We start from the raw sequence: 27,020 nt of genomic DNA, 5'->3' as shown, positions 1-27,020 counted from the left end.
TAGTGTGTTTTGGAACATTGGACATGCTTTATTTCAGAACTTTTCACAATTTATTTAAACATCTCACATATACAAAATAGGTACAATAGACTTTGTGGTGTCGTTTTTTTTGAAAGAGAGAGAGGCCGCCTAAAAAACCATTCAGAATTGGATGAGATATGTGCTGTCAGTATGAACACTGGGTGTGGGAATTGAAGAGTAAAAAGCCTGAACAAAACAAAATAAAACAAAAAAAACCTTCTAAACAAAACAAAACAAAAAACAAAACAAAAAAACAAAACCAGACAGACATCAGATTTAGGATCATTCCACCTGCTTAAAATGGGGGAGTATCGGGGGGACCTATGCAAGACTCCTCAAAAGTCAATACAAAGTAATACAGTAAAAAGTGGTTTGTTCAACAGCTGCATATTAGCACCATAGATCTCTGCTTCAAGTAATGGAGCACCTTCCGATACAGGACAGAGCTTGAAGCATTAAAACTCATAACATCTCGGTTGTGGACCCAGGTTTTGTCAATAGTATTTTCTCTAAGTACAGGCATGAGGTAGTTTAAACCTTTTTTTCATGGAAATTGTGGTTTTAAACCTCCTCTTTGGAAGATATACAAAGACCACAAAGTGATGCATACTTTCAGCATTTTTATTACACTTCTTTTATTTTTTACAAAAGGATGACATGATGTCCCACAACAAGGTGTTTTCCCGCGTCCCTTTGGGTTGCTGTATTAATTTGCATTGCACAAACGCTCCATTCAGTCCGTTCAGTCCTTTCCGATAGTTGCCCAGCTTAAGCAAGTGGATGTGCAGAGAGAAATCAGCATTCAGTATAAAAAACAACACAGAAAGAAGGGCAGATATTTCTTTTTTCTTTCTTTCTCTCTTTTTGGTGTTAATTTATCATGAGTCTATTTATTTGAAACAGACTGGGCCAATGTCCAAACCAAACTCCTGATTAGCTCCACCAATGTCCAAAGGTGCAATGTCAAGGATGGGCAGGCGAGCTGGTTTATTCGTTCTGTACTCCATCACTGTCTTGCCCCACTCACCAGTGTGTCTCTGCAGCGGTAGAAGAAGAAAAGGAGAGACCAAATTTCAGAACAGTGCACTCTAGCGAGATAATACACAGTACAATATAGCAAGCATCTAATCTCAATGCTGAGAAAAATAAGTAATTAATTGAATGCATGCATGCTTTTGGAATGTCATGTCTGTGTAATATGTAAATAGCATTTCCATATTACATGGATTGTGTACAAAATAAACAGATTTATATGCTGAATAAGACCCAAGCAATGAAGGGAACACAGAAATGACCAAAGGAGGCAACTAAAGAAGCAAAGTGCTACTCACAGTGCAGCCATCCTCCAGCACAGTGAAGGTGAAGCGGCTGTTGCCCTCGGCTCTCAGCTCCACATCGTTGGAGCCCTGGAGCACCACAGCCTTCTTCAGGTTGCCGCTCTCACCATCCATGTAGGCAACGCTGTTCTTGCAGTGGTAGGTGATGTTCTGGCTAGCCTGGTTGGACAGCAGGCGCATGAAGGCCAGCTGGGTGGCCATGCTCTGGGGGCTGATGGTCTCGTCGTTGTAGGTAAACTGCAGCACAGAGATGAACAACATATTGAGGCAGAGCCAGTGGCTTAGAAAGTGGCTAGGATTGTTTTTGGTCTTTTCTGGCCATATGTATGTTGATTTGTTCTGGTGTTTATTTGTTTACAGTGCAATGCAGCTTGGGCTATGAAAAACCCATTTTAATTCAAAATGAATGAGTCAAGCTGGACTCCTGTGGTGGCTCACCTCAGTACCACCGTTGATGGTCTCTCCAAACCAGACGTGCTTGGCACTCTGGGCGCTTCTGTACCAGTTCTTGCGGGCAATGCTCTCGGGGTGGGCATAGATGCAGGTCTCACGGGTGGAGAAGTCGCAGAAGACCTTGATAGCATCATTGATGCAGCCCTGGTTGGGGTCGATCCAGTAGAATCCTGCAGGGGCAGAGGAGGAGAGAGAGAGAGTCAAAACTGGGTAGAGAATAGAGTATCTTACACATATTGTCCTGGGTGAAATCCATCAACAGAAATGTAATAAATGTAAGACAACAGCCATCTAAGCTGAATTCTATGGGTTCTATGGAAGTGAGAGCTGCCAGCTACTAGATGGGTGGGCATTTTAGCCTCCAAGTGCAATCAGATGTGTCCTCAACTCACCGCTGGTCCAGTCAGGGTGGCTGAGCTTGATGTCACGGCAGGTGCGGGCGGGATTCTTCCTGGATCCCTCAGGGGTGAGCAGGTTCTCAATCTGAGTGTTGAGGGACTTGATGGTGGCATCAACCTCGTAGTCCTTGGCTCTCAGGGCGGGCTGATCAGCTCTGTACTCATCATATCCGCCAGAGATGTCATATCCGCCACCAGAGGGGCCGGGAGGTCCAGGCAGACCGGGAGCTCCAGGGGGACCCTGAGTTCATTGACACAGAGAGGTGGACAGAGGGGAGGATTCATATGCAGATCACTATAAGCGGGATCTTTTCCACAAGATCCCTTAATGTCAGAGATAACGAAGCTCATGCATTTAGCCAACAACCTTACTGATTTACAACAGGGGCCAAATGCAGTGTGTAAGGAGATGAAGAGAATGTGATGTACTCACAGCTGGTCCGACGTATCCAGGGGGTCCACGAGCACCAGGAGCACCAATAGTACCATGGGCACCAGCTCTGCCATCCTTACCAGGGGGTCCGTGGGGTCCAGCAGGTCCCTAAAGAGGTGAGTTTGATATTTGATTGTCAGAGATTCATTTATTAAATTCCTCTATTGTATGGCTATTATAAACATCTTATGTCCCATGTATGTTTTTAAGTGATCATATGTAACAGAGAATAGAACTGATAAAATGTTGGGAGTTATATATATGTTCTGTCAAAAATGCAGGTATTTTCCGGGGTTTATCATAATACGGCAACATCCCCGGATACTTTGTCTGTTACAGTGCAATGCGAATCACCCTATTGAGTCTCACTATTTTTATTTTTTCATAAATGGGTAAGATTTGGATAGGGGACAGCATAACTTCCTTTTAGTCTCTCATGATATGGGTTATCCAGCCTAAAAGTGTTTGGTGTAGTGTGGATGATAAAGTTTTGCACTTACTCTGGGTCCAGAAGATCCAGTGAGTCCGGCAGCTCCAGTGTCACCAGAAGGTCCCTGTGGGGAGAAAGTGTTTCAATAAATAACATTGAGACACTAATCGTGGTTTTCTGACAAAGCAGTGTGGTCAAAGTAGTTTTGTAGGGGTTTTCCCAGTATTCCATATAAGAGAATACAATAGCAGTAGAGATGGCAGGAAAGTTCAGGGTCCATTTGGCGTCAGGTGAACAGTATTGCAAAAATCTGCACATGCTGATATTTAGAGTGTTTGCAATGTGAGACTGCGCAGGTACTCACAGAGGGTCCGGGCATTCCCTGGAGACCAGGGTGTCCACGCAGACCCTTCATGCCTCTCTCTCCCTTATCTCCAGCAACTCCCTTCTCACCACGGGCTCCAGCAGGTCCCTATAACACATACACAAACACAGGCATGCAATCAGGAAAATCACTGTGTTGCAATAACATACTGTGATTGACACATATGTAAATGTCAAAGATATTGATAGGTATGATGACACTGATTTGGATATTTTTTTTCATAATTATACTCTGGCATGCTGTACTTACAGGGGCACCTCTAGCTCCAGCAGGGCCAACGGCTCCAGCAGGTCCACCTGGGCCCTAGAGTGGAACACATATTTGTCCAAATATTACTGACTTTGAATGGTAGTCACACTGATGAAAATATTGTTGATTCTTGGCCAATCCATCCTGAGCTGGCCAGTGTTGATACTTACAGCCTCTCCACGGTTTCCAGGTCTGCCAGAAGCGCCAGTAGGTCCAGCAGGTCCAGGGGCACCAGCCAGTCCCATGGCACCAGGAGAGCCAGGCTCACCACGGTCTCCCTGTAAGCATGACGACAAAGCATACAGGTCAGAGCACAGTGTGCATGTGTGTGTGAGAGGCATATGTGTGCACGTGTATGTGTTCTGTGTGCGCAAAAATGTATTTATTTTCATGGTTTCAGGTTCGAGAGGACGGTACCTTGAATCCAGCAGCACCAGGACGGCCAGGAGGTCCATCGTTGCCAGGGCTACCCTGTGGATGGCAAACAATATTATAATATTACAACAAGGTCACTCTTGTAACTTTATATTAGCCTACCATACCAGTTAGGGGTACACAGTTCAGCCTCTTTAACATGAGCATGAATCAAAGCTCTATAAATGAGTTTTACTTTATATTGGTGGACATAAAAATTGAAACATAAGAGAGTAGCACTTCTCAAGCCAGACTGATTAGACAGATGCAACACTTGGGATCTTGAGCTCCCTCTAGGGAACATGAGGATAAACAGGTCACTATTACAGTTCACTGGGGCATTGTCACTTGGCATTGATCAGTATATTTACCCAATTTCTCCTCGGGGATCAATAAAGTTTCTGAATGTGATTGTGAATCTGATTCTTTACCTCACGTCCAGCCTCTCCCTGGGGTCCGGTCATACCAGGCATGCCAATGTTGCCAGCGGGGCCACGGGCTCCAGGGGCACCAGCGGGTCCGAGTCTGCCAGGCTCACCCTGTGGCACAGAAGATGATAAGCTCAAATACAGTGGTTTTAAATGTTGATGATCGGGCAGGTCAGGGTTTACAACTGCTAATTGGACTGTTAAGAACTTGCTGGAATTCATGTACATGCATGTTTGGCATTTTAAATAAGCTCTGTTCCTCCTGCTCTATTCACATTGTTTGGAACAGCATGACTTCACTGTCAATTCACATTTGGACCATGATGGATATGTTTCACCTGTGATGATTTTTGGCCTACATGTTATTTGGGCCATAGTGTCATAATACTGCCGGTGAAGACTTTCAAAGCCTTGACTGATAAAAGTTAGTTCTGGAGTGATCAGAGCGCAGATGAACAAGCAAGTGTATTACTGGCCCACTGTACGCTAGGTACTGTGCAGTATGTCAGTATTAGTTTGTACTTACGACAGCACCAGCACCACCAGGCACACCACGATCTCCTCTAGCTCCAGGCAGACCAACAAATCCCTGAGATCCAAGCTGACCCTGAGGTCCAGGGGTACCAGGAGGACCCTAAACACACACAGAACACAAATCAGTGAGTTGGGGATGCAGCTGCAACGGTCAATATGAGCACAGTGCAGTTATAAGATCTAATGCTCATGAACCTGGAAGTGAGATGTGTTTTTGTTCTGAAAATATCAAAGTTTAATGGTGTCATGAAATAATTAATGACTTTTGAATAAGCTGTGACTTACAGCAGGACCAGAATCTCCAGAGGGTCCCTTATCTCCAGCGAGGCCGGGGGCTCCAACAATACCAGGCTCTCCACTAACTCCAGCGGGGCCAGAGTCACCACGAGGACCACGAGGACCATCCTTTCCAGCGGGACCAGTTGGGCCAGGGGGTCCAACGATACCCTGTGGGCAGAAGAGGAGAGTTCATGTCAAACATAAGAGGGAAACCTGGGTGTGTGTGTGTGTGTGTGTATGTGTGTGAGAGAGAGAGAGAATGTGTAGTTACTGATTATTGTAAATATCAAATCAATACTCACAGCGGGACCAGCAGCACCAACTCTGCCAGCAGCACCAGGGAAACCAGTCAGACCCTGATGTCGGAGACACAAGGTCAAAGGTTATACAGAGGGCATCAGCTTTGTGTGTGTGTGTGTGTGTGTGTGTGTGTGTGTGTTTGTAGGTGTGTGTGTGTGCTCCTGACTATGACATATACAAAAAAAAAAACTGAAACCCCCAAGTATACCACCGGGGTTGTTTTTGTCTTGTTTTGCTTTAAGTTTTATAGCGGAAGGCTACAGCTCTCTACACTAAGGTAAAATGTAAATGTTGATATCCAAAGAGTATATCCAAGGAGTCCTGTGAAGTCTGTTATATTACCTCAAAGTCTCTCAGTAGTAAGGGCAAGAAACCAACTTATTGCCTAAATAGGTACCAAAGTTGTGCCTGTCATCTCAGGCTGCCCAGATTAAGAATGAAAATGTCTCTTTGGGCTGCCCTTTATGTAAAAGCTTGGATTAATTATAAGAACAACAAAACAAAACATAACTTTCCAATTTAGGCTAAACATTTGATTGTTGGCAACAACTCCTGCCCTAACTTTTTGATGACTGGATGTTGTTTGGGTAGCTTTCACTTAATGAGAAAGGGACTATTGGCATTGCGTAGGGGGAAGAGCTAAACTGGTGATGCCCTATTCGACTCCCTGCTAATTATGTCACTTTTGTGTGTGTGAGTGTATGTGTGTGTCTGTGTGCTCTAATATTTTTTGTGAGGTTCAGAAAATGAAATGTATGTATGCTTGCAAGCTTTCATAATATCTGCACAGTTTGTGGATAAGTGTGATTGTGAATGAATTATGTATTAGTTCTTACAGAAGGGCCGGTGTCACCACGAGCGCCAGGGGGTCCAGCGGGACCAGCAGGACCCTAGGTGAGCAAAGAAAGACAATTCAAATCAAACAACTTTGTTACAAGACATTCCAGTTCAAATGTTACCTCACTTCTGCTCATTTCTCATATTATCGTTACTGCAATGTCATCCCCCATGAAACGTTAACTCCATTCACAACTTTTTCGATGTCGTCTCACAGCAAATGCTATCCCCATGTTGTTCCAGTCACACCTTGCTTAAACCTTCTTTGATATCATCTACAAAATGAACAATGAATCTCACTGATCTTTCACAAACATATCCCAGTGTCAGATCTGCCAAGTGTCACTGCCAGCGTGTGTGTACTAAGTGCTAATGGTACTAACAGCAGGTCCAGCTTGTCCAGCGGGTCCGGCAGGGCCAGCGGGGCCAACATCTCCCTTTCCACCAGCAGGTCCACGCTCTCCTCTTGCTCCGGCCTGGCCATCAGCACCCTGTAGGGAGGGATGGCAAAGAGACTGGGTCACTCCCTGTGTTTATGTACTGCAGAGTCTGATGTTGGCACAGTATGCATTTATGTGTCTTATTGGTATCCTGGTGCTTGGACCATATGGTATATTAGTATATTGTCCAGTAAGATGATTGTTTGCAGACTTACAGGGGGTCCAGCGAATCCGGGGGCTCCAGCAGATCCAACCTCTCCACGCTCACCCTGTAGACAGAAAGCGGTAGGTCAGATAGGAAACCTTGTTTTCATTTAGTTATAAGGGACTTGGATTACTATATAGTGTTAAGATCGTCTTCTGATGCTGAAGTCCATGGATTATTTTGGGTGATTCATTAGTGTGGGAGAAGTGAGATAGGTTTACTTACAGGGGCTCCACGAGGTCCAGCGGGACCAGCGGGTCCGAAGGCGCCAGTCTCTCCCTGGAGTAGGGAACAATGATAAAGGTTAATTAGAGCATGTGACATTAGTACTGAGTCATGGCTGCTCTACTGGCTCAACAAGGACAGCAGCATTTGTGACTGATGACTTCAATCCATCTATCCATCCAATGATCTCTCATCCTTCCATCCATCTGTGCAGGCTTGCACAAACATTTGTCAGTTTATTTAAATCCCAGTAGAGTCTAGATAAATGTTAACATTTTTTGTCAACTGATAATCCATTTCAGTCTACATTCAGCTTCTAAATACCAGTTGTGCAGTGTGAATATTTTCAATGATAATCCTTTGATCCAAAGTATTGTTCTTGTTGTTATTACTGTTTTTCTGTCTCCATCAATTCAAAGCTGATTCTCCTCCAGCAGCACTGAAAAAATAAGCTTTGAAACTAACCATGCTCAGAAATTTTTTTTTTTTTTATTAAAAACTGTAGCATTGATTATTTATTGAAAAACATATGATAGTCTTAAAATATTTAACCATATCAAAGTCAACCTTTTCTTTGCTGCATTTATCCATTATCAGTGCTAACTTACTATGAGGTGTAGCTGTTGTGGTAGCTGTTGGTGTAATACTACAAAAGTGGCAGTAGATGGCGATGCTGAGGTTCTAGCTTCAGGTAAAACAGAAGATAAGGGGGGATTTGTAATTTCTGGCGCAGAGGGATGGGAAGGCTGTCACAGTGGGCTTGTTAAACCCAGACGTGAATGTAGGAGAATGACTGCAAACTAAAATTTAAAAAAGCGTGTGCTGATGGTTTTCTATTGCAGGCCGCTGGTTTGGAAGTCTGTAAGCCATCTTGGATGACTTCATTTTAAAATCATAACAATATCCTCTGGCAACTGTCTGTGACGACCTGCATCCTGAAGCCCTATATTCTGGTTGACCTTATTGATTATTTGTTTTTGTTGGTGAATGGTGTATATAACATCTAATTACCTTGTCACCATTGGCACCAGAGGGTCCAGGGGGTCCACCAGGTCCAGGCATGCCCTACAGAGAGGAGATGACATTTAGACAAAAGTACTAATCTGGACAACCAATCCACTGCAAGGAATGTCTACTTTTGAATAAGTGCATGAGGAGGGAAGAGAGAGATTAACTTACACGGGCACCATCTCTTCCAGCGTTGCCGTCAGGTCCTCTGTGTCCAGGCTCTCCCTATGGGTGAGAGAGTGAGAGTGAGTGAGACAGAGAGTGGCAGAGGGAGACACATTCTCATCAACTGGAAGGTGATCTTGGTGGTGTAGTAAGGTTGTGACATTATTTATTCATTTATTTTTTAACTTTTATTTTGATGTAACAGAATGCTATTTGTGCTCAAATTGTTGATAACAGAGTAAAAAACAGAGGCACATCACCAAGAGAAATGATGTGACAAACTAGGTTTGTGACAACTTCGATTGTACTGAATGGCTCTTGAAATGATTTAAGTCTATATGATAGAGCCCTATATTTTGCAGGTGGTAGGTTTTGGACATGTACCTTCTCTCCCTTGGGTCCAGGGGGGCCAGCAGTTCCACGCTCACCAGGCATGCCACCAGGTCCCTGGTGTCCATTAGCACCAGCGGGTCCAACAGAGCCAGGCTCTCCCTGGGGGCAGACAAAACAAAGTATGATTCTTCTTTGCCATCAAATGTTTTTTTCTTTACAAGCCCACCCATTTCACACTGGTTTATTCAGGTATTTGCTACAATAGTCAGAGGAGCTAGCAACAATGATTGAACTTCAGTGCCAATCTGCACCATAACATGCACACCTACTGTATGTAGTTGTGTGTACTATGTCTCTGTGTTTGTATCACCGTATTGTGTCATGATAATATATGGATTGGATCTATAATTTCTTTGGCACAGACATTTGATGTCAATGATTGAGAGACTGGTTTGCTACAATTTTCTGTGCACAATATTTTCCTGAGTGCCCTCTATCTATATCTGTGTAGGTACTTCGGAAATGTTTTAGCTATGGCTGTGTTTTGCCACTGGATACATTCAGAGCGTCACCTTACCTTGCCACCATCGGGGCCAGGGGCTCCAGCGGCTCCACGGGCTCCCATGGGTCCCTGAGGTCCAACAGATCCGGCAGCACCGGGGTTACCACGCTCTCCCTAAAGGAATAGACACAGCGGGGCTATGAGTGAACTGTCTCTGGCTACTACACTAAACTACAAATTGGTTACGTGTGTATGTATGTTTTGTTACAGACATGTATATCCTAAAATATCATATTATCAAAATAATGAATATTTTGTATTTGAGTCAAGTTGTCTACAAAATAAATACTGAGAGGTTTTGAACATCTTGTTGAAGTTGATGACAAAATTAGGGAACATCCTGGGAGATACAGGAGCATTGGAAGCTATGGGAATGGGTGTGTGTGGTGCACATAGACCCAAAAGGCTTTTCAGTCTTGATGGCTAACTTATCAAGAATACTGAAGATGGCTACAGTATTAGCAGGTGAATGTGTGTAATCTGGATGGTTAGTAATAGCATCACATTTGCTCTGGAGCAAAGGAAGCGATGTGGATAGACATGTGGACTTACCTTGACACCAGCAGGTCCAGCAAGTCCCTGGTCTCCTGGGATACCCTATGGAAATAATGAGTGGTTGGTTAAAGATGCACTGTTAATTTGCCCTTCTCATACTATGTAAAAATATCTGTGGTTTCTATGATTTTATTGTACAACACAGAGTGTGTTTGTGTGTTACTTACTCTGTCTCCAGGCTTGCCAGCCTCTCCAGCAGGTCCAGCAGGGCCGGGCAGACCCTGTGGGTGTCAAGCCATAACATCAGCACCAATGAAATCACCTGCACTATTTCTACAGCTATAAAACTACTATGACAGGTATGTGTATTTACAGGTAATGCGTATCAACTGTTTTCCTGGTGTTGACAGTAACCCAACAGTAATGAGGCTGATTTTGTTTTGATCACAGCACTTAATTTTTTACTGCAACAGCTGTGGATCATGTTTTTTAATATCCCTTAGCTGCGCTGCTGCCTCTAATGAGCGGGCTGGACACCAGCTGCAATGGACAGAATTCAGTTTACCAGCCTGCCAGGCTTAGGCAGTCAGGCTGGGTGCAGAATATAAATGGTGCAGTGACAGATGAAGAATCTTCCTTCCTAGACCAACCCACTTCATTTGGCTGTGAAATGTGTCTCTCTTATGGCACTAATGTGTTTATCACTTCTTACAGCACATAGCTGTTTTCAGACTAGGTTAACACAGCACTAAAGGGTGAAATTCCCCTGATTTAAAAACGCTCTAATTTGCTAGTACATATAGTAACAGATGTTGGATTCACACCTGGAAGCCAGGAGCTCCAGCGGCTCCCTGCTCTCCCTTCTCACCAGCATTGCCCTGTAAGGAGACAGAGAGAACACTGGGTGTCATCACTGCTACAATGGAACATCACTAACAATAATATCAATATCATTCCTATTGTTTGTATACTGATACAATGGACTATTACAGTTGCTCTAGGGATAGTGCAATGGGATTTCTAAACAGTTATCCCATGTCGTTTAACCAGACTTCCAGAAATCAGTAAAGGAGGAGTTACCATGAGCTGAGAGAGTTATTTAGGCTTACAAAGCCCTCAGCCAGACATAGTCAGTTACATCGGGATACTTACAACAGCTCCAACAGGGCCAGCAGCTCCATTGTTACCATCAGGGCCAGGGGCTCCCTTAACAGAGAGAGATAGGCACACAGTGACGCAGTGCTAATTTCTGTGGTAGAGGATGGCTTCATATGTAGCTTGTTCTGTATGCTCTGACTTTATTGGTGAATTACATGTAAGATGCCAAGTGTAAAACTGTGGCATTAATTATACCATTGTAATATGTCATTAATGTGAAAACACTTGGTATATGTCATTTAATAGAGACTTACTCTCAGTCCAGCGGGTCCAGTGGGTCCCTTCTCTCCGGGTTTGCCAGCCTCACCCTGAAGGAGAAAGAGAGAAAAAAAGGATGTCAAGAAGGAATAGTTACCACACCAGCATTGAATGTGACATTAAGATTGTCTCTGTTTTGACTAAAATCGGTTAAAATCAGTCATGTTTTAGTAATGACAGTGGATCACAACACAGGTAAAATGCGATCCCTCACACTGTAGCCTACTCTTTAACCCTTGACAACAAAACAATGCAGATTTCAGCGTAAGGTCAAATAAAGTTCCTTGTCCTGGTCCTGTCTTATCCCGGTCCTGCTTATACTTACACCAGGTCCCTTGGGTCCAGGGAAGCCAATATTTCCAGGCTGGCCTCTAGGTCCAGTGGGGCCAGGAGGACCAGTGCGACCATCTTGACCAGCAGGACCCTGGACGAGGATACAGAAAGTAGAGTAGGAAGACCCGTTATATCATATATTCATTAAAATCATATCAAAGAAAGTTTATATTTGTGTTTTAATTTGAGAATGTGACATTTTTGGTGCGCTGTACAGTATAATACTTTGGTACGGTTTAGTTAACTTCAGTATAATTCAAGTATACTCACAGCAGGTCCCTCCTTTCCTGGGGGTCCAGCGCTTCCGGGGCTTCCTGGGAGACCCTGTATAGATACAATATTGGTCAGCCATTCATTTATTTGTACTATTATACAATGGGTGTCACTTGGACTAAAGATGACTATAGCTTCCTGTCATCTTTGAATCTTTTGTGCCTCATTTTGTCCATGCAAATGCTGATTCACATCAAAAAAATGTATACTATTTCCAAAATCAGGAGCTAGTGTGCTCCATACTCAAGTCATGATGGCATTATCATGCAAACTGTTTGAACTGAGCAATGTTGCCAAGAATTTGATAGATCTCGTGGTGAGGTCTTTTTAAAGTGCGTGCTATAGCGAAACTCCAATCAGAGAACTCAGATCAGATGCCTGACTGGAAGTTCAACAATACACCTGATCAAAATACTCACTCTGGGACCAGTCAGTCCAGACTCGCCAGCACGGCCAGCATCTCCAGGGGGACCACGAGGTCCCATGCCGCCAGTGGCACCACGGGCACCGGGCATGCCCTGAGAGAGAGAGAGACAAAGAGAGGGAAGAGGAGAAAAATGGTGAGGAGAAAAATGATGTGGAAGTTTCAGCATGCGACTGGGGGACATCTGATGTCTCTTTATTTGTGGTTAAACTTACAATAGGGCCAGTTCTTCCCTCGGGGCCGGGCAGACCACGGGTGCCGGGAGCTCCCTATAAGAGATACATCATCAAGAGAAATTAACAGATGATCCATACTACATGGGTTTGAGCACAGATCTGAATGTATGTGACACCATCACCAGAGATGGAGTCTAGTACTCACTCTGGCTCCACGGTTTCCAGCAGGGCCGGTGGCACCAGGCTCGCCAGTGGGTCCTCTCTTACCCTCCTCACCCTGAGGTCCAGGGGGTCCCTGAGGTCCAGCGGCTCCCTGAAGATGGCAACAGAGATGTTGAAAGGCATCATATGAAAATACAATGTCTTAAGCTGCAGTTTGACTATACAGTATGTTATGAATAAAAAATTATAAATACACATCAGAATATATTGAAACTTACAGGCTCTCCCTTGGCACCACCATCTCCCTTAATACCAGCAGCACCAGGATCTCCCTACCGCAGATAGAGGTAAACATATTCCATTAATGCATTGAACAAATGTGTATAATTTAATGTGCATGCATGTGTAACTTTTATGTGTTTGTTTCCACACGTGTAAAATTGTCTAAAAACGTGTGGTTATATTTGTGTGTCTTCTCATCCACATGCATATGACAGCATGATGAACATGTGTAAGGGTGTGCTTATCTGCATGGTTATAACTGTGTTTTCTATATTTTAGGTGTACAAAGTATAGTTGCACATGTTTGCGTGCACATGTTGCATGTGTACTCACAGCCAGGCCTCTAGGACCAGCAGCACCCTGAGGTCCCTGGGGTCCAGGTCCTCCTCTTGGTCCGGGGAAGCCAGGGGCTCCAGCAACACCAGGGGTGCCCTGTGGGGTGTAGGTGAGGACAGATGAGTTAAAGCCATGTAACAGCCTAACTTCATACATACTCAGTATTTGCTCAGTGTGTCTCACTGGTCTCTCTCCACTTTCAGTGTTTTTAGCTTTTACTAAAAAAATCATATATCATTTGATACAAATCAAATCATTAAGGTGCTTGTAAATATAAAAGAAAATTTACTGAAATATGTGCACATATTGTATATTAGCTACATGAAAGTGACTATCTCTAACTATCTCTAACTATAACCCTAATCACATTTATAACTATTTTATAAATATATAAATTGTGTTGGAGTGTTACAGAGGAAAGTGTTATGTCCTGGTCTCTGCTGTTCTTCCTCATTATATATGAGCTGTGTGGAACATGGGATTATTGGCTGCCAGTGGTCTGATTCCTGTAACCTCTGTGTGACCCTTAATGACCTTTGACCTATTCATCTCTGGTGTAACTATTATACTTACAGCAGCTCCCTTGGCTCCAGCCAGACCATTAGCACCAGGGTTGCCCTAGGGAGAAAAAACAAAATAATAAACAAAACTATGTCATGTGAAAAATAAACAAATAATAAATAAAACATATAATATGAATGGAAGGGTGAAAGCGTAAAAAAAACATACAATAAGTGATTATGAATTATGTGAAAATATTACAATATTGCAATACAATATCCATTTCTGTTTTTTTTTTTTTTTTTTTAAGTGACACAACATCACCAAGACCACATTAACTGCTTTAGAAAGGGTCTCTAGCAAGCTAGCACATAATGGACAAAGGCAAGGATTATAGCACCATTGCCAAATGCTTTTAAATTATTTGTGTCATAATAATAAGCGGGTAAGATTCCTTTGTAATTGAATGACACTTTTCGAATTGATCAATCTTGTCTGGAACAACAATTTCAGTTGCCCTCAGAAGTAGGACATTTATTCATCTGACCATCAATGTAACTAACAGAAACAATTATGTGATTGTATAATAACAGAGATCAGTAATAATAGTCGGTGTAGACCTGGTCTCAAGTGATAGAAAGGTGGCTGGTGAGTTTTGGCAGCTACATCTTTTTTATACTTACAGCGGGACCGACAGGTCCAACAGCGCCATTGGGACCAGGCTCTCCTCTAGATCCCTGAGGTCCAGAGGGACCAGTGGCTCCAGCAGGTCCAATCTCTCCCTGTTACAGATCAGACACATCCATGGTCACACACTGCTTTGTCATCATCAATATCTACTAGCTATCAGTGGTCAAAGCAAACACTATATCTATATGTAGAGTTGTGTTGTTATGTTTTCATCCTGATCTGTCTGTTCCCATCAAATTGATTGTTGAGAGGTAAGTGGCTCAAATATATGATCTGTTTCTATGAAAATACACAGTGTTACAGTTACAGTAAAATGTGCTGGCAAGTCCCTTGAGGATATAAAGACTGATGAGTTGCGTCTGGCTAATTTAGCTGGTAGATGAGATGTAGTTCATAATACGTCTCTCTGAAAGAAACGAGCTGCTGTATCTGCATGGCAAGGAGAACTGTCTGGCTTTGTGACCCTAACCTTAGATTTTGTGATGAAAAGCTAAAAAAATGTTGCTGGAGGAGGCAAAGTGCCACAGGAAGTGAAATCTCATGTACCTTAGGTCCAGGACCACCGGGGAAACCTGGGGGACCAGCAGCACCAAGAGGACCCTAGGAAGAGGACAGGAGATGGGAGAGCAGACATGATGTTAGAATATACATCATAGTGGTCAAAGTTCACATGAAGGTCAAAATTAGTCAAAATTTGGTGACATGCAATTGCTCCTTTTGCTGATACTTTGTATTCCTTCGAGATACCTACACTATCCTGAAGAACTTTCCTAATCTGAGAACACTGGATTAAAATAATTACGGACCAATTTTTAGAATCAGACACTGGATCTACCTTTCAATTCAAGGGCCAATTCAATTCAATTAAACATCTACAGGGGCTTAAATGGGTGAGTACTCACAGCAGGGCCAGCGGGTCCAACGTTGCCATCAGCACCACGAGCACCAGCAGGGCCAGCAGGGCCAGGGCGACCTCTCTCACCAGGCAGACCACGAGCACCCTGCAGGGAACACACACAGGAAGCAGGAGTGATCAGCAAGTGTATTTATTGCAGTGATGTATTTTGATGAATGAGAGAAAAAAATTAATAAAGCATAGCATCCATCCAATTATCCATCTAGCAAACAGAATCCTCTTTGTGTTGTTCTCATGGGTGTCTGAGGTGAAATCTAAATGAAGTGTCTGTGGATTCAATTTTATCAGAAACTTACAGCCAGTCCAGGACTTCCAGCGGCACCAGGGGCACCATTCTCACCCTGTAGGAGAGGCAGGACATAGTGGGGTTAGGGTGATGCGGCATGTTGGATGAAGCAGCTTAAGGTCATAGGTCAATTATCAGCACGACTAGAAAATATGATTGCGTTAAAGGGCTTAAGTACAGGTGTGTGCACTATTACGGTAATTTCTACACAGAATACAAACTTATGTTACGAACCCAAAGTTGAGAGTAAACCCAATGATACTGAAAGTCAGCTATTGATCAAAAACTGACATTTGACTTGGGTAGTGAATCCAAGGACCTGTTGGAAACCTTTCTTGGACAGAGTCAGGAGGAATGCAAATGTTGCCACCTTACCTTGGCACCAGCAGCACCAGGCTCTCCCTTGCGTCCATCCAGACCGGTGTAACCCTGAAACCCAGAGAGAGCGACAATAGAGGACAATTAGAAGAATTTTCAGATGCAAGGACCAACAGACATCACATGACGGACAGTAGACTACAACCCATAGAGATAAGGGAAGGCCAAATGACAAAAGGAGTTGTGCCACACTGCTAAAATGGAGCAATGTAGTCAATACTGTACACTGGAAGCTGCATGATCCATAATCTCATGGAAATTGTGTGGATAAACAAGATGTTTGCTTGTTTAACCTTTGTTAAGAATATATATTGGAGAGGAGATATTCAAAGTCTCATGTAGGAGCCACATCAGTGCCACCCCAGGGAAGACTGATGGTTCCCAAAAGACAATTTCTGGCTGTGTTTCACATAGAAGGCATTTCTAAATCTAGCAATATGGGATATCTGTCAATTGAGAGGGAAATATGAGCCAGTCTTTTAATATAAGAAAATACTCCAGCACTGTGATTCATAAGGTATCACAGGGAATAGGGGGTTTTATTTTTGTTTATTTGGTTTTACTGGGCACATTTTTTTTTCTAGCTCCCGCCTCAGGAAACAGGAAGTAGGAAAGCACACAAGGGGATAGGTGCTGGAAGTGTAGTTCATAAGAGTTTGAGGTCTGCTACAAATGACTCTCTTGGCTATGGTGCACTGTTCCAAAACATTTTAGTTCTGGTTTTGTTCACAGTTTAGCTTTACTTCCATTTTTTTTTTTTTTTTTAAATTTTGATGTGCTTTCTGCTGTTTGCTCCAAGCAAGGTGGGCCAAGGTGTTTGTGAAGGTGCAGGACAAGTAATGTGGTCTTTTCAGGTTAGGGATGAAAACACCAGCACTCACTCTGTGTCCCTTCATTCCAGGAAGTCCAGGGGTTCCGGGGAATCCACGAGCTCCCTGCAAGTCCAAACAAGGAAGCATGATTACAAAGACATACAGCGTTATGGCATTTTCAGTATGGCTGTGTCTGCACATCTCTGTTTGGGGCCTGAAGGTAAGTGTGGGTGTCATTTTACCATTCTGAGTAATTTTCTGTCCACATTTAAATTAGCAGTTAACATGATGTGTCAAATTCTTATGAGTACTTTGTGTTTTCGTGGCAATCACTGACCTGAGTGCCAGGGGGTCCTCTGTCTCCAGGCTTGCCGGGTCTTCCGTTGTTACCCTGTGTGTCAGCAAACAAAACTTAAACATCTGACATTTAAGTTATAATCAACTATGACAACTGCAATAAAATCCCTGAAAAAATAGGGAATTGTCTATGTTTTCACTTCTCTTTCAGGTGGCACAATAATGATCGAGGTATATTTGTTGTTAAGACAACTGAATAAAAGTGAAACATGGCACAAATGTTTACTTACATCCTCACCAGCTTTGCCAGGGGGTCCAGGGGGTCCACGAGCACCAACAGGGCCCTGGGGAGAGAACCAGAGCGTTAGGATCACACACATGAGAAATGCTTAAAATCATCAAGTTGGCATCACCTGAGTGGGTCTGGGATGGAGTTTCCCCCATGCCAAATAAACTACAGTTCCCAAAGAATCCCAGTTCTATAAAGACACAATAAAATAAATAATCATGAATATTATGGAGGATAATCTTACAGTCTGTCCGGGCTCTCCGGGCTCACCAGCATGTCCGGTGTGTCCCTGAGATCCCTGTTGATTAAAAAAGACACAGAAATCAGCACAGACAACATAGCAACAATGTGGGTAACAGTAGGTTGCATTTGTAGTTTATGAGCAAATGATCAAACAATGAGAGTGGATAATCAGGGTGTATAAGAAGTGTAAAGGTAAATATTAAATCTGTGAGTGTACTTACAGGAGGTCCAGGAGGTCCGGGTGGTCCTCTAGCGCCCATCATGCCCTAAGAAGGAGACATAAGTTAGCAGTTAACAATGATCAATCATCAATAATTAGCACATCATAACTGAAGTCATCTTAATGCACTTTGTCATCAGTATCAGTGCAACTGTAGAATGGTGGATCCACAAATACAAGGCTCAAGTGAAATGAAAAGTTTACCATGGACAATAATCATTCATGGGCAGGTAAGGATCCAAAGCAAAAAACAAAAACAAACAAACCAAAAAAAAAGCAAGAAGCAAAATGTGCAGTAGAGTCAGTCTCCTTGTAGCTCTATAAATATAAATGTAAAGGGTATGGTTTGACATGTAACACTGTGTGTGTGTGTGTGTGTGTGTGTGTGTGTGGGTGGGTGAAGAAGAGGGCAGGTTAAGGGGGTGGGAGATGCTCACCATGGGTCCAGGGCCGGGATCAGGAGCCTTAACGCCATCATACTGAGCAGCAAAGTTCTGTTAAAAAAAACAAAAACAAAAAAAAAGAACAACAGGTTAAGCATACTTACATATTTATGTGGATGTTTCAGAGCAATACAACAGAATTTGAACTGACACAGTCCAGATAAATAACAGCTATCATTGTTTACATCAATTCCCTACCTGGGCTATGTGCAAAACTACAATAATCAGCCATGAAAAATGCTTATTTACTATTTATAATATTTTGTTTGTTTGTTTGTTTGTTTGTTTGCTTGTTTGTGTTTGCTTGTTTGGGTTTTTTGGGTGGTGGGAGAGTGGATCTGCCAGGAGGTCATGAGGTCAAAAGGTCAGAGGTCATGAGGTCATGACATCACTGATAAGGGAATGAGGTCAGTAGAAATTATGGAACACACATTGAGTGTGAGCATGAAGTCAACTATCACAGCACTCAGAGCCTGGCCTGCAGTCCTGAACGTGGGTCAATTGCACGCTTCAAATGTACATATTTTACTCATTATTTTGAGCTTGCTTCAGTTTTCATGACATACCGGACTGCTTCAACATTGTATTCCCAATTTGTCACATTTTTCACATGTCTTAATTTACATGATTTTGAGATAAACATGGCAGAGCAATGCAGTTTATCTGGGGAGTAAAAATAGAGTACTTACTCCTCCTCCGAGTCCAGGAGGACCAGGGGGACCAGGGGGACCAGGGAGTCCGGGTTTGCCATCCTTTCCATTTGGGCCCTGAGGACCCTGTAAAACATGGACAATGTAGTCATTAAACATTTCTGTTGAGATAAAACATGGTCATTTAAAACTATCCAGTGGATAGCAATGAAGTGACAAAGAAGTCAGAGGCTTATTTCCAAATTTTCCTTTTGACTTCTTTTCCAAAGATAATTTATAAATAGACTGATTGATGTAAGATAAACCAGTGCTGTAAAATATAGACAACAAATTGTGCTTATGTGGCATGCAGAATGAATGGCCTTCATTTCAACAACAGTGGGAACAGTAGTACCATAAAAAATAGCATTTGGCAATAAATACTTCAGATCAGAAGTTTAAATGGCATCAGAGTTTACACCTTGTTGTAGATTGTTCATAAAGTCCATTCATACTACTATTATTGTTGTTGTTAACACCCAAGATGTAGGATTATGGGTAATGTAAACAAGGGGGAGTGGCCTAATGAGGTTGGCAGGTCAAATTACGTCACCATGCCAAAAATATATTTTGGGTATACCACATCAAAGTACCAACAAACCACCCAAAGAACAAATTTGGAATCATTTGTTTCAAAGTTTTAACCAGAGGCAGCGCAGTTTGACTTCAACTTACCCTGTCACCTCGAGGTCCTTTCTCTCCTCTGGGACCCTGCGGTAAGAGAATCACTCGGTCAGACCAAAACACAACACAGACAGCTCCACTTACAGCTTAGAAACATATAAGCACCATAACATGCCTCTAGCAAAGCAGGCCACTGCCACTCGTCTAAACTACACTAAATGGAACTAAAGGCAAACAACATCCAGTTGATGTTTCAAGAACCAACCAATGTAACATAGAAAATGCCTCTACATTACATTTTCAGGATGTGGTATAAATCAGTCAATTAAATGTGTGTGTAAACAAACTTGACCTTAAAGTGAGAGGACAAGCAAGTTAAAAACACATTTCAATCAACGTCATCACAGTAAACATCAGACGGACGCCCACTGCTAGCCTGCGCTATGCTTCATGTTTCAGATGTGCCACACTCAAGATGCGAAATGACACACAGGACATTTTCATGCTCACCTTGATTCTTCCCTAAACAGAAAAGAAGATAAATAAATTTAAGATTTATTTATTGTCTTTTCAGTGTTTATTATGTCATTTAATGCATAGGCAATATTGACCACTCAGCAGTTGCCATTATCAAAACAAGATCCAGCATGCACTGGTGTTAGGGTTGATACTATGGGAATATCAGTAGCATGCACACAACATTCTCATGCAAATACAGGAATCTAAATGGTAATAGAGCACAGCAATGTGCACATGATATACATCAGCAATTTCCCATTTGCATTGAGATGTTTAAAGGTGCAACATGATGAGGTCTAAGGCCAAAACCAGCCTCAGAGGCCCCCTGAAACTGCCACAACAACTTCCAGCACTATGATCATCTCAGTCCACTGGAATAATATGGAACAAAAATGTTTCAAGCCTCAAGATGTGGCCAGAAAGACACTGTGCTTACACACTGCGCCTTTAATACATCAAAATGCTGCTGTTGACATCACAAACATCATGCTATGAAGTATTTAATTTGAGGTAATCTCAATTATAAGCAGAACATTTCAACTGAACACTGTATTTGATTACTGTTCTTAAGAAAGGCATTTATCTTCCACCAAATCAAATGAAAATGATTGAAGAAATGCCATTCATCCCTACACAAACCGAGTTTGATGGAATTTGTATACTAATTTTAATTTTCAGCTCCAATTTCTAATTTTACTTTAAGAGTTTATCACTTTGTTTAGTGATATATCAGATGAGGGTTTCACCCTTTTTAACACTAGCCTCAGATCAGCTTGCCTCTCCACGTCTTAGTACAAACCAAGCAGCAGAGGAAGAAGCAAAACTGACTCAAAGCCAGCTGTTAGGGTCAATCTCCCCCTGCCCCGCTCTGCTGTCCTCAGAAAGGATCCTTTGTACCAGGCCCCGTGGGTGCCTCAGTACGGCCGGTATTAGCTTTCATTGACGTTAACGTTAGCCAATAGGACCCTCACCTATCCACGGACAGGAAGGGGGAAAACTGGAAGAAATAACTGTGCTCAGGAGTAGAAATTCCTAAATGAAATGCTCTGCCATCGCTGAGATTGCTCAAATTGCCAAGACGGGACGAACGAGTCTTTTCAAGATATATTTCAGAGGTTTTGGAACCAAGGAGACAGGGTGAAAAGGTAAAACTATTCTCAATAAGTACTTTGTTTATGATTTCATGCATGTGTACTAACCGCTGTGGCGTTGCAAAGATGAGGAGGATGAGGAAGGAGAGGAGGAGGGTGGGGAGAGAAAAGGGAATACCCGGTTAGAACATGTTGAACTTTTCTAAAGCAATCACCTGAAAATAATTTACATCCATCTATGTTCTTTTTCATTGTGCAAAACTCTTCCTCATTATAGAACAGTGGAAATTGTCTTATTTTTAATTGCCATTAAAAAAAATGGCAGAGAGAAAAAAAGAGTATCTTAACAATCAAGAACAAGATTCCTCATAAACAATTTGTAACCACTGCAGTCTCCTTCATGGGGGGAAGTAAAACAGCAACAGCAAAATCTAATGCTCTTATATCCATCTTACTGAATATTCAATGTTAAATCGAGGAGGCCTGACTGATTCTGATTTCTTTAGGCCTCATTACTGTTTGAAGGCCTCAATGTTCATCCAGCACGTAAACAACATGTCAGCTTTAAGGGCTGCTAGTACATAACTGTATGGGCAATGTCTAAAAAATGCTCAGCCATTTACCTTTTTGCTACCTGTTTGCTGTCATCTTACATGATGAGAATCATGTTCCATCCCAACTAAAGGTTTGTCTATGGGCCAGGCTTTCAGAGTGTATGTATTAAATGTTTTAGACCATTGCAGCCACTAGCAGGCCTACACAGGGACTCATGCCCTTGGGATAAGAATAGCTCATCCAGTGATGCAAATGATAAGATAAGAAATGCTTCATTAGTTATGGAAGATGTAAAGGAAAGATTACATCATATTTGATACTGCTTATAGGGTCTGACTTGCTCCAATATTATTACAGCGTCAGTTTTGTGATGCAGCTGTTGAAAATGGTTGGATTTTATCCTAATTAGACTAATTCCTATCCAAAATGTATTAAAATAGTTTTAACTGTCATCCGATTGTATCCCCAACTAGTGGCTGACAGTTGTGGTTCTCATCTTGACCTTGCTGCAGGTTTTGCACCCCAGTGCAGCCGAGCATCAGTTACCACCTCTAAGTTTGGGCCTGCTTAGTCATGGCTGAGTTTGGCATCCTTGGGACCTCCCCTGAGAACTCTAATGCGTCATGTCCAGAGTACACCACAAGGCGGCGCACTTGGATATTGATTGAGATGTGAGCCAATTTACCTCCCCCCTTTAAGGTAGGACATTATTATCTGAAAAAGGTTTTGAACGTTAGACATTGATAAACACTTGTTTAAAAATCTAAAAGTCATCTAAATGTGTTTAGCTCTTGTTAAATGATATACACTATGCAGATATCAAATTCAAATAAAGACATGAAGAAGGCCATATGACATAACTAATCTTGTTTTTTTCTTTCAAAAAAAAAAGAAAAGAAAAGAAAAAGAAAATAGCATTCTCAGTAATTCCTACTGTATCTTTGATAACCAGCTTTTTTTTTTTCTCTCCGTGGAAAAAATCTAATTGGTGCCCAAAAAAGATGCTTGCAACTGCAGCCACCTGGGGGCGACATTGCAGTTTCCTATAATAATGCTTCATTCCCTGGACGTCTGCATGGAACAATATGTACAACGCCCCAAACTTTTTATCCTAAGAAGAAAACAACTTTAAACTATTTTGATAAGTCCAAATACACTGAAAGTTTTAAAAAGAGACTAGACTGAATACTTTAGATGTTTCTTTCAAAGTGATAGAAACATTTTTCAGTAGTGCTCTCCTCCCTCTCGGATACTAATCAAATGACAATTATTGTATCCTTGGGAAACAACGAAGAATCCTCTGAATGCGCTCAATCCTTGAGTTTAATTCTGTAGAGCTTTGAGCTGTCTTCAGGTTGACCTTGATGTAAGTGTCCAACAATAGCCAAGCGCAAAACGCAGCTGTGAGATCCTCAAGCAATGGGACCCGAAAAAAATATCCATCACAGAAAAGAGCAGATATTCAAACTTACATTGACATGATGCTAGGTATGAAGTTACTGCAAGCAGCAACAGAATCCGGGTATCCACAAAGCTGAGCATGTCTAAGCGGACATGCAGACTCCTTGTGCTGCTGAGCCCCTGTTTTTAACCACCTTAAGCAGGCATACAGTTGTGACGCGAGTAACTCCAAACTTAGCAGAAACCTGCTGCCGTGATGCTGGAATAATAAAGTCCTATCAGGCCTATTTATACGGCAGGAGGTTCCCTGGTCTGCGTGTCAAAAGTCAGCCCACCGGCCAATGGGAGAGGAGAAACCCTATCTGACTCCCATCCCTCCGCAGCCCAGAGTCAGTCATGTGGTCCTGCATCTCCCAGCCTCCTCTCCACCAGAATCCGTTTGGCAAAACTTTGGCGATGATGACGACTGCAACGTTTTAATTAGATCCATTCTTTTTGAGGACGTGGACAGCGTCGATGTTTAAAAGGGAGATGAAGGCCTATTTTTCCTCTTTTACGACTCGTAGTGAATCCGGGGTGACTACCAAGATATGGGCGCCGGGCAGTTTGCGCACAGCCTGGGTCTGTGCGTAAAATATCTCCGGTGTGGAGCGCGTCGATGGGCACAGATGGGCACCGAGAAGGCCTGGCTCTCCTCAGTCTCGGAGTCTTAGGGGAGAATTTTATGATGCAGCATCGCCATTTGAACTGCTGTCGACCTGTTGCAGCAGAGTTTATTTGCCTTTGACTTTCAAGTTGTCGTTTTTGCGCACGGATTTTCTTTTTTTCTTCTTTTTATAAATGACCTAATATCCCAGCTGTATTCTTTGCTTGTCTGGAATTCCTATTAGTGTGAAGGCTGCTGTTTTTGCGCAGTGTGAGATTATCCCCAATATTCCCCATATGCGTAGACTCAGTGCCATATTCCATCTATACTAGTGCAAACCACAACTACCAAGCGTTTCCTGCAAACCCTTTGACAGTAAAATAAATTCGCTTCAAGAACCTGTTTGGTGATTTTCTGCGTATAGAATGAACATAATTCACTTAAGACACTGATGACGTGAAAGCTTATCAGTGCATATACAACACACAGTAACACATACTGCTGGAGTGTGCTTTGGACTGACAAAGGACAAGTTTGAGGGAAACATTCACATTTCACCTCTCTCTCTCTCTCTCTCTCTCTCTCTCTCTCTCTCTCTCTCTCTCCCAGCAGTTCTTACCTGCCCACATGACCAGACATGTCATCTAGTCAGCCTCTACACCAGCACTCCATGGCCCTTACACCCTCACATTTGATTATATTACACGCCCTCTTTCCCTTCCAGAGAAACATATTCCTATAAATCACACATATAGGTAACAGCAGGGATGCCCTCTGGGTTAAAATACCACTCTTGCATTCTGCATTTGACCTTTGCATCAAAGAATACCCTCATGATGAATAACAGAGATCAGATGCTTTCATTAAGTTAAAAACACTGATATGTTATGGCCTGGTGTGAGCAGGCTGCATCCTTCCTGGTTCAGATGGGAGCAGGTTGTTGGCTGACGTGGGTTAAAGCAGTACAGGCAGTTCATGATTTGGTCAAGAGTGCCAATGATTTTTTCACCTCATTGTCTCCTCCATATTCTGTCGTTTACAAGGGAGTTTTTATGTCCACGGAGTAAACGCCTTGATCTCTCTTTGCCAATTAAGCCACCACATTGACTACGTTTAGTTACTTCCGGTAGGGATATGAGGGAAGATGACACAAGCTTATTACACATGATATGTAGACTAATGCATCTGCCAAGCAAAAAGTCTGAGCATGCATGGAGACTACACACTTCTATTCTATTCTATTTTTATTCTATTCTATGCTGGGGTGCTGCTGTCCAACATAGCAAAGATAATGCTACACTTGACATGCAGACCACTCAGAAGATACTTTACAGAGACAGTGACATTGTTGGGGCTATTTCTCAAATGGCTGCACAACTCTTCTTTTCTTTCTGTCCATGGAGAGGCCTGTTATCCTCTGTGCCAGAAAAAAAAAAAAATTAGTCATCGTTCGACGATCCAGACAACTCCAACTCAAGTCTTCCCTCAATCAAGTAAGAGAGCAAGAGAGAAAGCGAGGCAGAGACAGAGTGAGGGATGTTGGGGGTGGGGGGGGTAGAGTAGAGGAGGGGCGAGTGAGATGAAATGTGTTTTAAAGATGGCAGAGCTCCCATTGCCTGCATAGTTACATGCTCATGTTTGCAGAGGATCTGAAGCCTTGAAGTAGCTGGAGAGACCAGACAGGCGGCGTTAGAAATCAAAGATGGCCGCAAGCCTCCACATCATCACCTTTTCTTCTGTTGCTTAGATTCAGTCTGTACAGAAATGTGCACATTGCTTTAATAGCTGTTCAGTGACGCTGAATAAACATTTCTACAGCATGTATTACAACATTATCAGATTTAAAGGTTAAGTTAAATTCTAACATTAAAATACATTCCAACCTTTAGATTAAAAGGTGACACAAACAGGGCAGCTGACAAACCATGTAATAGCTTCTAAGATTTGAGCAAAAACATTTTATTGAGAAAAATACACATTCACAATATGACAACTGCATTTCCACCTTCATTTTAAAACGATCCAAAACATTACAATTTCATCACAATTTATCAAGGTTTAAAAATACATTCAATAATACACTATACATTTTCCACTAACTGCCTGGAAAATATTTTGATTGGCAGTTCGGGGGGACTAGCCCTTTTTCCCAGGAATGTGAGGTGTCCTATGGGTCAAGAAGTTTATCACTGGCAGCAGTCAGCCAGTTTAGACACAGGACGTTCAAACTAACCCCTTCAAGCTCCACTCAGTCATGGTAACAGGCTCAGATCTGCTTTCTACTTGTTACTCACCAGCTGATTTAGATGCTAATACACCCATAAGTATCTCTCAGAAGTGAATTTCTTTCATCCTTCAAGGTAATTGCACTTTAATGTTGTGGGTGCATAGAATCCCTCACACTGAATAGGAGAGCACATTTAAAGCCTCTCAGAAATTATTCAATCTATTTCTGGGAAACAATTGCAAATGACTGTGGCATTTGGTTAGTCTGACTCTCTCGTTCACCTTTTGATCAAAGTCAAAACTAGTGAATACAAAAATCCTTGCCTTCAAAATGATTTTATTCAGGAAGTTAACTTGCATGGCCCTGACAATGGTGAAGAGTGATCAGTTCAGCTCATTAAATTTAATCATATGTGTTTTTTTTTCCTTGGACTTCAAGAAGAAGAATATGTTTTTTTTTTTTTTTTTTTTTAGCCTTCAACCATTTTGAGTCTAACTTCTCCCTGCTCCCTCTCTCCTGCCGCCTCCAGCCTCGCTCTCCTGGTGCTGCCAGCTGGGCTTCTACACAGATTCCTCCACATGTGCTCCGCTCTGATTGGCTGCCTCCAGATTGTCTCCTGGTTGGCTTCAATTGAAGAGTCTCATATTTCCCCCCAAATGCAGCGACGGGCGCTAAGGATTGTGGGTAGAGCGGATCCACTCGTGTTAGAGATGGCTGTTCACCTGCTAACCAGCTGGTAAGGAAGAGAACAGATCAGCTGAGCTTGATCGGAAACAAGATTTGATCAACTGTTGTATGCTTTGATGGCAATGTGCAACGTGCTCAACAAAATACCATAGTATGATGATGTGATGATGCTG

At 42.5% G+C, this 27,020-nt stretch overlaps 1 protein-coding gene across 2 annotated transcripts; it reads right to left on the bottom strand.

Annotated features, from left to right (window-relative positions):
• col1a2 (collagen, type I, alpha 2) lies at positions 1-23,556 on the bottom strand. Of its 2 annotated transcripts, XM_030063989.1 has the most exons (51): positions 23,359-23,556; positions 21,440-21,441; positions 20,232-20,243; positions 19,773-19,808; positions 19,098-19,184; positions 18,403-18,459; positions 17,967-18,011; positions 17,747-17,800; positions 17,504-17,557; positions 17,254-17,307; positions 16,986-17,039; positions 16,102-16,155; positions 15,737-15,781; positions 15,427-15,525; positions 15,071-15,124; positions 14,518-14,616; positions 13,907-13,951; positions 13,331-13,429; positions 12,994-13,047; positions 12,759-12,866; positions 12,593-12,646; positions 12,373-12,471; positions 11,951-12,004; positions 11,673-11,771; positions 11,344-11,397; positions 11,084-11,137; positions 10,756-10,809; positions 10,159-10,212; positions 9,989-10,033; positions 9,452-9,550; positions 8,926-9,033; positions 8,548-8,601; positions 8,380-8,433; positions 7,369-7,422; positions 7,154-7,207; positions 6,882-6,989; positions 6,498-6,551; positions 5,664-5,717; positions 5,368-5,529; positions 5,075-5,182; positions 4,552-4,659; positions 4,124-4,177; positions 3,877-3,984; positions 3,707-3,760; positions 3,437-3,544; positions 3,143-3,196; positions 2,643-2,750; positions 2,204-2,450; positions 1,797-1,981; positions 1,353-1,595; positions 1-1,058 (listed from the first exon to the last, which is right to left on the bottom strand). In XM_030063989.1, the coding sequence occupies exons 1-51, from the start codon at positions 23,426-23,428 to the stop codon at positions 912-914; spliced, it is 4,074 nt and encodes a 1,357-aa protein (XP_029919849.1). In that variant the 5' UTR covers positions 23,429-23,556; the 3' UTR covers positions 1-911. The 2 variants fall into 2 exon arrangements, with proteins under 2 accessions (XP_029919849.1, XP_029919850.1); XM_030063990.1 differs by lacking the exon at positions 20,232-20,243.
• Between the last annotated feature and the right edge of the window lie 3,464 nt (positions 23,557-27,020).

Source organism: Myripristis murdjan, chromosome 11 (assembly GCF_902150065.1).
Source record: "Myripristis murdjan chromosome 11, fMyrMur1.1, whole genome shotgun sequence".
Lineage (NCBI taxonomy): Eukaryota > Metazoa > Chordata > Actinopteri > Holocentriformes > Holocentridae > Myripristis > Myripristis murdjan.
Note: the sequence above shows the minus strand (reverse complement) of the source record. Positions and strands in the feature narration are given on the sequence as shown.